The sequence below is a fragment of the Macrobrachium nipponense genome, chromosome 5 (assembly GCF_015104395.2).
Source record: "Macrobrachium nipponense isolate FS-2020 chromosome 5, ASM1510439v2, whole genome shotgun sequence".
Classification (NCBI taxonomy): domain Eukaryota; kingdom Metazoa; phylum Arthropoda; class Malacostraca; order Decapoda; family Palaemonidae; genus Macrobrachium; species Macrobrachium nipponense.
Genome location: NC_061107.1, coordinates 115,695,224 through 115,706,500, shown reverse-complemented (window position 1 = coordinate 115,706,500; position 11,277 = coordinate 115,695,224). Strand labels below are relative to the sequence as shown.

The 11,277-nt window shown below is 40.0% G+C and overlaps 3 protein-coding genes across 3 annotated transcripts in view; all 3 read left to right on the top strand.

Moving 5' to 3' along the window:
- Window positions 1–5,708: 5,708 nt before the first annotated feature.
- Window positions 5,709–8,935, top strand: LOC135215904 (uncharacterized). Its single transcript, XM_064250859.1, has 2 exons — window positions 5,709–5,899; window positions 6,122–8,935. The coding sequence occupies exon 2, from the start codon at window positions 7,820–7,822 to the stop codon at window positions 8,933–8,935; it is 1,116 nt and encodes a 371-aa protein (XP_064106929.1). The 5' UTR covers window positions 5,709–5,899; window positions 6,122–7,819.
- A 1,271-nt stretch (window positions 8,936–10,206) lies between these two features.
- LOC135215903 (uncharacterized) lies at window positions 10,207–10,620 on the top strand. Its single transcript, XM_064250858.1, has one exon. It carries the CDS (start codon window positions 10,207–10,209, stop codon window positions 10,618–10,620), a length of 414 nt encoding a protein of 137 aa, XP_064106928.1.
- A 408-nt stretch (window positions 10,621–11,028) lies between these two features.
- LOC135215610 (uncharacterized) overlaps window positions 11,029–11,277 on the top strand; it is a 2,207-nt gene continuing 1,958 nt past the window's right edge. The window contains exon 1 of the mRNA XM_064250507.1: window positions 11,029–11,277. This exon is cut by the window's right edge and continues 1,356 nt beyond it. Coding sequence (XP_064106577.1) covers window positions 11,111–11,277 — 167 coding nt within the window. The 5' untranslated portion in view covers window positions 11,029–11,110.

Sequence of the window (11,277 nt, the reverse complement as noted above, 5' to 3'; positions counted from 1 at the left end):
AACCAGAACAAGATGTAAGGTCTGTAAGGTCTCTCTCTCACTCTGTCCTTTATGTCAAATAACTACTGTATTATATTGTCAAATCTACCCTATCTCTCATAAGACATGCTCTCTCTCTCTCTCTCTCTCTCTCTCTCTCTCTCTCTCTCTCTCTCAGCCCAGAACCCATGTGACTTCGGAATCCCAGGCCTTTCATAAGAATTTACATTTTCTAACTTATGGTTCCCGTATCCGATTTCTTAATGTTGTGCCATGTATAGAATTTAATGCTTCTAGGTATATTTTAAAATGACATTCTTATCTAGCCTTAAATACTTTATGCATGTAATAGATTTGCATGGCAGATACCATAAAACCCTAATGGCCTCTTCTCTACAAGTTTAACAGATATAAAAGTAACGGGCAATAGATATCCGGTTCATTCTGTTCTGATAAAAGATAGGAACAACTTCAATTTTTCCGTCACTTACCGTCGGTTGTTTATTTCAACAGAAGCGCTATACGGACTCATGAAGGATGCGACATCTGCATCAATATTTCTGGCTGCGGCATCATACAACAGACCCGACCTTCACTTCACAAAGTGACTCTTTATTCATGTAATATGCATAACGTTTTCGCTTTTACATATTATTTTGAAAATAAGTGGTTAGGTCGATGTCATGTGGACATAAACCAGTGAAATCCAACATATCCAACAGTCTTTTTTTTTATTACCATTCACCAAATATTTTTTATTTGTCAACAATAATCATAAAATTCCGATTAGAAGTATTCTAAAATGTTACCAAAAGAGAATATCTGAGTTTTTTTTTCTCTGCCTCTCGCGCGTTATCAAATATTACCTTATTACTATATTATTAACCATCGTAACAGTATCATTTAAATTTCTTCTCTCCATTAGAGAAAACTCGTCTACATGAATGTGATGAATCTGTCTTTTTTTATAATCGGAGCCGTAAAAGATAAAAGTAGGCGCTATATGAAAATAGGAAATGACATCCTTAAATCATAAGGTGCCTATCAGTGACAAAGATAAGATATTGGCCATGGTACTATTTGGTGCTTGGTGCGGGAAAGGGAATACTGCAAATTGGTAAAGATACAGACAAAAAAAAATATAAACAAACTCCGATGTAAATATCCAAAAGATTTCGTAAAACTCCTAAGAATTTAGTACAGCGATAAATAAGCAGTTTTGCTGTATCATTTTTTTAAAAGGGCAGAAATAAAGGGAGGTAATTTTGATGAGAAAAATTTTTTTAAGTAATTATCTCATAAAGGAGAGCGATAATTAGGACGCCTAGGTCGTAAAGTATTTGTGAGCGGAAAAGGAAAAGGAAAATGGTTACAGTAAAAACAACTTAAATGCTTGTTATCGACGGAAGGGGGAGAACAGTGGACGTGTCAAGGAAGCTAATTAGTTCATTTAGGAAAGAGCGCCCCTTAGCGAGGGAGGCACAAAAAATCTTGATTACTGCAGCTGATTTCAACTCAGATTTTTTCTCTGTGATGAAATCCACAAATGACAAAAGAAGTTATCTTTTTCATGGGTGAAGGCTCTCTCTCTCTCTCTCTCTCTCTCTCTCTCTTCTCTCTCTCTCTCTCTCTCTCTCTGAGAATAGCAGATGATCTAGGGCTAATGAGAGGACAAGTGAAAGAAGGTCAGGTAGGCGGAGCAAAAATTCCAACGTAAGGGTCATTGTTTGGGGACCTGCTTTTATTCCCGCGATACTGGAGGTGTTTTGTAATGGTTGCTTAATTGTTTTTGCAAGATTCCTCTTGCATTTGCTTTATTGCTTACCCGATTGTTTGGTGCTGTGAACTGAATTGTGGTCCAGAATTGGTCTGGATGGCTGTGTCATTCATATTAAGTACGCTATGCAAGATAGTCTAGCACATATGGTGTTGTTTTGATAGTTTCTCCTTTCTTAAACTCTTATAGATAGTTCTTACTTTCATGTCTTCTTGCCCATTATGTTATAAACAGATATAGTACTCGAGAACCTCTTGTGTGTTGATGTTATCATATTGTGGACAATTTTTTTTTCTCTTTTATTTATGAAAATATACATTGACAGTTTTTACAATATGTAACATTACGCATTATATAAGTAAAATGATTAGTTATTAAAAAGAGGATGAATATAATGTTGAAATATTCAACCTATTTCCAACCCCGATGTAGCTGCAGTGGGCCCAAGTTATAAAACTGGGCTTTTATCGTCCTACCAGCATAAAAGGTAGTCAGCAAAAAAAGAAAAAAAATGTAAAGAAAAACAAGAAAAAAACTTGAGTGAACATATCCTCTTAGACGGGTTAATAAGCGCATTTCTGCAGTGATGAAGTGAACGTAACCATCATGAAAATTATCCATTGCCAGAACGGACGACACAAAGAAATAAAAATTGCAAGATTTCCGTAAAGAACTATCTCAAGGATTGCGTACTCGTACTTTCATAATTCGATGCACAGCTGTTTGGCCTCATCATGCCTGAGGCTTCACGAAATAGTGCAGAACGATATATTGTAGGGCGCCCAGCAACGTCTTCCGTAACCCCTGTTATCCGAAGGTTTCCTAGTCTCACTAAAATATTACCACTCAACACTTTTGGTTTAAAAGCAGTTTTCATCAACCTATCATTCTCATTTCCCTTCTGACGGCCAAACAATCGAATATATATATATATATATATATATATATATATATATATATATATATATATATACAGGAAGAGAGAGAGAGAGAGAGAGAGAGACGAGAGAGAGAGAGAGAGAGAGAGAGATTGACTAGCAGACCTTTCTCCCAGACATATCAAATATATCAGTCGCGCACTCTTCCTTGTTTTGAACCATCGCCGTTTCTTTTATTCTATTAATCTCTCTTGTCTATCCCACTCCATCAATGAGGAATTTCTAATAATTCACAGGTATTTTAATTAATGAAAAAAGCAACCACTTTTCGCATCATACAATGGAAGCATTGTTTCTCTCGTACGTTCCTCGGGAACTCCTCTTCCATCTAAATGTTTACTGTATACATTTGTCAGTCACTCCGTCACACTATCGTCACCGTACTACTGCTCCATTCTTGTTTGTTATTTCCTGACCTGGCTTGTCATCCCTACAAACACTTGTATAGTTGTTTTAATCCCTTCAACTCATAAATAATTCACGTCGACCTCTCCTCTATCCTGTAAACTCAACAAATCGATAAATCATTCCTTCTGTTGGCAGAGGATATCTTATTCATAAGACAGCATATGCCCATTTAATCATTCATTTAATGATTACGTTGCTCACCATTTCACTTTATACTTGAATCCCAGATTACGTTTTTTTCTTTTTTTATATAAAGAATCTCAGTTTTTCTTTACTACAGTATACTTTGCCTTTGGCTTGACGACTGATTCGGTAACTGCATAATTCTGTGAACAATCTTCACCATACAAGTGGAATGTGACCAAGTCCCGCTTTTTCAACGTCTGTCCCGCTTTTTTTAAAGTTAACAAAATGTCAGGCCTTTTTTTTTTAACTTTTATGAGTTGTGTCCCGCTTTTTTGTGCTACAAAAACACAACTGTCCCCATTTTAATGGAATAGTACTGATATTTTGTTTAATTTTGACATTTCACTATCTGGTAACTTCTGTCGTCTTCTCCGACTGCTACGATACCCAATGAAGTGAATTAAAAGAATACTGTAGACTGTATTTTATAAAGTGCGGCCTTTGGAGCTGCTGATGTCCGCAGAATAAAGGACCCAGAAAGTCATCGAAGGTACAATGGTAGTATGTTTATATATATATATATATATATATATATATATATATATATTATATATATATATATATATGTGTGTTATATATATATATATATATATAATATATATAGTATATATATATATATATTTACATATATTTATATATATATATATATATATATATATATATATATAAATATATATATGTATATATATATATATATATATATATATATATATATATATGAAAATGTCCCGCTTTTACAGAAAAAATCTGGTCACATTGTACCAATTGCCCTATGAACATAGGCAATTGTACTATAGATTCGAATGATGGTACATTTTGGAGCAAATAAGTAAATGAAATGGGCTATTTTGTTTTAATCATGCGACAGATTTCATAAAATTCAGATTCCTTCCAACAAATATTATTTTCTGCGTCCTGGTATAAGAGTCTGGATTAGTTTGTAAAAAGCGAGTCAGAAATATTTGTTTAAGAGAAAACCCAAACGTTAAGCCAAGGAACACGTACTTTGCAATAAAGATTTTCCACATAAATATAACTACTTGGTAAATTGTACAGTTTAAATGACATTCAAATGAAATTTGTTGTCTCCCCATGAGAGACTTCATTTCTCCCTAGTGACCCATTGTACTTCAAATTTACCGTTTATGACTAAGATTTCACGAGGAAGCAGCCGTCAAATGAGAATGTAGCTTGAATTCATTCACTAATTGTCTATGAAACCGAATGAGAATCAGACAGGATTGATTGTCACCCATTGTTTTCATTTCAGGTTGTCCATGAAAGTCAGAACTTGATTCCGGCAAAGTAGCCTGTCTATTCCTTAAAAGTACACAATTGGTACAAATGCAAAAGCTGACAGTCCTCTTTTCACTGTTGTTACATTAGCCAATGCATTTCGAGGCTAGACGGCCAATTCATATCATTTTACACTGAGTGGAAACTGCCTGCACACTTCCAAATTAAACTGGGACATGGGAATAAAATTGGATACTGGGATCCTTAAAATAGCACACAAAACTCCAGTTCCTCTCGACATATCAATAGCCATTCTCTGCGTCAGTAATTGTCAATCGTTATAAGTGATAGCATTGTCGATTATGACAACTTGAACGATTTGATGTGCTAAGTTGAAAATGATCAGAAACATTTGGTGACGTTTTATCATTTTCCTATTCCACCAAAGGAATTTGCACACATCGAATTATTATGTTAATTTATCATAATAATTATGCAAAAAAAAGGATTACCATTAAATGACCTTACCAAGATTTAATGCCACTGTTTGGCGCACGGTATGTATCTCTCCAAATATTACCTAACGAATGACCACAGATATCGATGTTACTTTAATGTGGCAATGACATACATGGAAAGGGTCCTGCTCTGACGAATGTTTAATGTATATGCTCTCTAGGTTGTGTGTAGATGACACTGCATTTACTCACTCATCCCTCAATGGAACCACCTATATTTGGCTGAGTGAATAAATGCCGATGAATATAAATTTTCTTTATATATATAATATATATATATATATATATATATATATATATATATATATATATATATATATTGGAAATTGAAGTGGGTTCTATCAACCAGTCGACATCTGACGGTGCGAGGTGAAGCATAATCCTATATTCCCTTTCTATGTACTTTTGTACTCGTCTTTTATAATATTTGTATAACTTTTTTAATTTGTATTCCGAGTTTTTAATTTTAAATTTTTCTCTTTTTTTTAGCTTGATGTCGACGTGGGAAAGTTTGGGCATCTTCTCTGCGCGACTGTTAACAATATGTCCGCTGCGCGATGAAAAACAGCTGTTTTTGTGGTAAAGAAAAGTTTGGTAATTGAATTTCGGGCCACTCGATATAAGACATAAGCGTATACTCTTGTCCCATAAAAAAAAAGTTCCCTTTTGTGGGCACTAAGGGTGATTTTGGACGCTTTCCCTACTTCCTCTCTCCCTTCATGACGAGCAAGAAAAAGGAACCATCGGCTCGGTTTCCCGCCGCCTGGTCAAGTGCGTGGGAGGGAAGCTCGCTTTGTGTTTTAAACCTAGAAGCAGACAGATGTGCATGGCCTTGAGGAAATTAAGCGATTTAGGAGGTAAGCATTGTAGTGTACTGAGATTCTATAAACTAAGAGCTAAGAGAGGGTTGTTGCTGATGAATAACAGTTGATAGCTAAATAGAGAAGTGAATATGATGGAAATATAGGCTCGTTTAACAAGTGTCCTAAATAGAGAAGTGAATATGATGGAAATATAGGCTCGTTTAACGAGTGTCGTTAGGGGTCATGTGCACAAATTACGATGCCGTTCCCCTTCAGGAATGTAGGCAGTGGACCACGAGGGGATTAAGACGGACGGTCCTTACGGTGGGAAAGCAAACGATTTGGTAAGTAAGAGTATTATTTTGTTAAGAGATCGCTCATGACATTTTTGGTTCCTTGAAGTGCATGGTAATGCCTAGGTATATTTCTTAAAGATTCTATGTGCAATTATTGTTATTTTAACCATTGTGATCACTGAGAAATTGATTCTAATGTGAGTTAAGGGATTTACCTGTCCTAGTGTTAAGGAGTTATCATTTAACTAAAATGGCAAAATTGTCACCACTGTGAATATTTATGTTTGTTCATTTTTTCAGTGACCGATTGTAATAAAGGAAACTATAAGACAGTCGCGTATCACTCAAACCCACGTTGGGCCGCCCACAGTCACAAATCGGCTACCACCCCTCTGGCGAAGCTGTGCGGAGAAGACTAGGAAATGAGGCTGGTTTCAAAGGACGTCCGCTACCACGCTGCGCCCAAAGAAGACCAGGAGTGCGAGGAAAGCTAGGCTAAGTCTACACAAATAAGAAGCGTTTGTTGGATCCATTTCTTAAGGCATTGTTAGGCGTATTTAGTGGTAGTGCCGTCACCAATGCAATTATTTGTCAGGGGGCCATGGTGGTTCCGCAACGAATGCTAAGAGTTCGTGTTTAACGTTGTGTACCGCCGAAAGTTTGGGCGCGATTGTTAAAGGTGTCACATGAGTCAAGTTTTATCAGGCATATGGTGGTTCTGCAACGAAGGGATTAAAATGTTCATGAGCGAATCTTAACGAATTTGGCGTACGTCATTAATATTTAACAGTTATGGAGGAGGGGAGACCTTAAGTTTAAGATTCTGATGGCTGCTCAAATTTATTCTACTGGCGTCGTAAGAGGGACTGGTTAAGTAGAGCAACTAATGTTGTTTTGGATAATATTCAAGTTGGGTAAATAATTTGTTTGGAGAACTATTCAGGGTTGGGCAATTAATTTTGGTTTGGAGAATTATTCAGCAGATAATCTTGCACATTGGTAACCATGCGTAAAAACATTTGGGTCATTTAATGTGGGAATTGTTGATTGCTGGGCAGTGGTTTGTGTGTGTAGGGTGTATTTAACTAGGGTTCTTACAATCTTACCTTTTGTAAAAAAAAAAAAAAAAAAAAATATATATATATAGCTATAGGTTGTGATGGTGCCCGGATTTGTGCCATTTCTTCAGGGAGGGGCGTAATTTTGTGGGGCATGCAAACTACATCTGGGTGAGTTTCCAGGGCAAGGGCTGATTGGCAAATTTGAGGGGCTCAAGATCGGAAATTTGGTAGGATCGTGGTGTCCCCGCTAGGGACCCTGATGAACCACGGTACAGGGTTAATAGCAATTAGAGGGGCAGGCGTGCTCGAGTCGGGAGAGCAGTGCAACATGTTTAAGCCTCATGGTGTATTAATTCAGGTTCGTAGGATGATTTCCCACAGTCTGTTTGCCGCTTGCAGTAAGGCTTAAGTAAATAAGGCTGGGACACGAGACATTGTTGCATTCAGGGTTGCTCCCTAGACTTGAAGGATCTTTGTGACGTCGCAACTGAGTAAGGTACTGGTAGTTGTCTTCACGGAGTGGTGCGGGTTTTGGCAACTCCTTGGTTAGGTCAGCTACAGTTCGACTAGGGAATTTCGTTAGTTCATAGGGAGTGGCCAGAGCTGAATCCAGGAAAATGGAGACCCTTAAAGTTGTGCAATTGAGGGAGGGTTTGAGAGCTAGAAGCCTCCCAATGGGGGGGAACAAATCTGCATTGTATCAGCGTCTAAGCGAGTCACTAGAGAAGGAGGGCAGGAGTGTTCAGGAATTTTTGAAGGAACTCGAGGTCAGGCAGAACAGTGAGATCAATCAGGACCAAGAGGCAGGAGAGGACATTGGGCCAATCCCAGAGGAGGAGGAACATTTAAATGTGGGGGATAGCGCATCAGTTATGGGTAGGCAATCTGTTGCTTCAGGGGGCTCTAAACAGTCAAGCGTGAGTTCTACTGGGAGTAGGCGTGTGTTGGCAGCTGCTTCTAGAGCCAGGTTGGAAGCAAAATTACAGAAGTTGGAAGAGCTGCAAGCCATAGAGCGAGAGGAAGAAGCCTTAAGACAGAGGAGGGAGAAGCTTAGGTTGGAGGCAGAGATAGCTGAGGTGGTGGCAGAGGAGAAGGTTTTACAACAATTTGACGAAAATAATAGAGAAATAGCTCCTGTCACTAGGATAAGGGAACACATAAACCCTGACATGGACAGGAGTGAACAACCCATGGGCTTAGGTGCAGTAGTGCCTGAAGTTAGCTCAGGTAGGAATAACCAAGGGGACTTAAGTAATAAGGAAATCTTGCAGACATTAATCTCTTGCAGCCTCAAAGGCTTGATGCCCAAGCAGGATATGGCTAAGTTTGATGGAGATTATACAAAGTACTTTAGGTTCATCCGCTCATTCGACGACATATTTAGCAGCCAGCTGACAAATGATAAGGAAAGGCTGAGGTATCTGGATTTATACACAACAGGTAGGCCAAATGAGATAGTGGCAGCTTGCCTCCACTTAGATGCTTCAGAGGGCTATAGGCAGGCAAGAAAATTGCTGGAGGAGCGATACGGCAACCTTGAGCAAATAGCCACCGCATACGTGGATAAGGTAATCGAATGGAAGGACATGGGGGAGAATAATGCAGAGGACTTTGATGAGTATGCGGTGATGCTAAAAACCTGCAGAAATGCAATTTCGTGCGTCCCTTATGGTGTCGCCGAATTGCAGAACCCAAAAAACAATGAGGTTGATCCTGAGCAAATTCCCATCTAGTGTGCGGGACCGATGGTGTAGAGTTGCCGACAAGATAATTAGTGAGAAGAAGCAGACCATACAGTTTGATGATTTAGTTAGTTTCATTGAAGGGGAGGCTAGGGTCTTAAAAAATCCCTTGTTTGGACGCCACCTGTTCGAGAGTGGTAAAAAGGGGGCCACCCCTGGGTTAGGAGAGGGTTCAGCACCAAGCAAATCACAGGGTTTAATGAGTGCAAGGAAAGTTTCATGTAACAAAGTTGGGGAGGCTCCACTTTCATGTTGGCACTGTAAAGGACCACATATAATAGATGAATGCGACCAAATAGCTAAAATGGGACATGAGGACAAACTAAACACCATTAAGGAATTGAGGCTTTGTTTTAGTTGTTTGAGAAATGGTCATATGTCCCAGTATTGCAGGTACAGGAAAAGGTGCAATGTGTGTAACAAAAACCATCCAACTCTGTTGCACCGACACCAGGAAGCAGAAGTGGTGGAACCAGAGAGCGCAAATAGGGCCTTAGTGGTTCAGGGGGAAGGTACGCATGACAAAATTGCTATGTTCAGAGCAGTTAAGGGGGGTAGTGCTGGCACAGGGATGTCAGTTGTGCCCATAAGGGTTAGGTCAAGGGAAGGAAGGGAGGTTGTGACGAGGGCCTTTTTGGACAATGGGAGTTCTACATGCTTTTGTTCAGAGGCATTAATGAAGACATTAGGTTGCACTGAGATGCAAGATGTAAAGGTGAATGTTGAAACCATCAATGGAACAGGGGAAATTGCATGTAGCCTAGTCTCAGGATTGTCAGTATTAGACTATGAGGGTAAGGGCATTTCAGGGTTCATAGATGGATCAGGGCCAAATAAGACAAAGGCATTGGGAGTACAGTGGGACTTGGCCACTGATGAATTGGGTGTCCAGGCAGATCTGGTTTCAGTTCCAAGGACTAAACGCAGCTTGTTGTCAGCCATAGCCTCGATTTACGACCCCCTTGGCATATTGGCACCAGTTTTAATTGAGGGACGGATAATTGTGCAGGACTTGTGTAGATTGAAGATAGGCTGGGACAGGGGATTGGACTCCAACACCACTGACCGCATCAGGGTGTGGGTGAACAAGTTGAATCAGACCAGAGGGATAAGTGTGCCAAGATGCCTAAAGGTTATTGGGTGGGAGTCAGCTACCCTAATACAGCTGCATCTGTTCTCGGATGCGAGCATCATGGCTTTAGAGGGTAGTGGCATACTTGCGGGTCACAGATCGGTGGGGAAATGTATCCTGTAGATTCATTATGGGAAAGGCAAGGGTAGCTAGCCCCTTGAAGGACGTTTCAGTACCCCGCCTAGAGCTTAGTGCAGCTGTACTAGCCGTAAGACTTGGAACCACAATTCTGGCCATGATAGATTTCAAGGTGGACGAGGTATATTATTGGACAGATTCAACAACGGTCTTGCGTTATATTCGGAATGATCAAGCTCGGTACCAAACATTTATAGCGAACCGAGTCTCTATGATAAGGGAAGGAAGTGATCAGAATGAGTGGAGGTACGTTAACTCTGAATGGAACCCGGCAGACGATGCATCACGCTCCAAGCAGTCTGAAAGGTGGAGAAGGGCAGGGCCAGGTTTTTTGCTGAAGGGAGGAGTGTTTTTGGCCAGCAGAGCCAGCCCACATGTCCAACAGTGTGGAAGGACTAGAAGTTAGGCGTGAGATAGGTCCCAAAAGGGCGCAAGTCTGCCAAACAATTAGCTTCAGGGTTGGGTTGGATTGTAGGCAGACAGGGTTGCATAAAATCATCCACCACTACTCAAAGTGGATCCGGCTACTCAGAGCCGTAGGTTGGGTCATATTATTTACCAGGTATTTAATGTGCAAACATAGGCAGCAGCTTAGCGAACTAAACATGCATTTGTCTACACAAGTTATGAGCTTGGCAGAGACTGTGGTTGTGCAGGTAGCACAGCGAATGACTTATGAGGTAGAAATAGCAAGTCTTGAGAAGGGCAGCACCATCAGGGTTTCCAGCTCCTTAAGAAAATTGAAACCAATCCTGAGAAATGGGCTATTGTGCGTTGGAGGGAGGTTATCACTGGCGAATATTGCCCGCCCGAGCGAAAGGAATCCAATTATTCTGCCATATAAGGGCCACTTGACTGACATAGTTATCCAGTATTATCACGAGCGTTCCAACCATATGGGCATAATGTATGTTCTGGGTCTAATGAGGGAGAAATTTTGGGTGGTTAAGGGCAATGCAGCGGTGAGGCGCGTGCTAGGGAAATGCATCAAGTGTCGCAGGGTACATGGAAGGGTAATTGAACAGCAAATGGCCGATCTACCACCTGATCGCGTGGAGTCAGG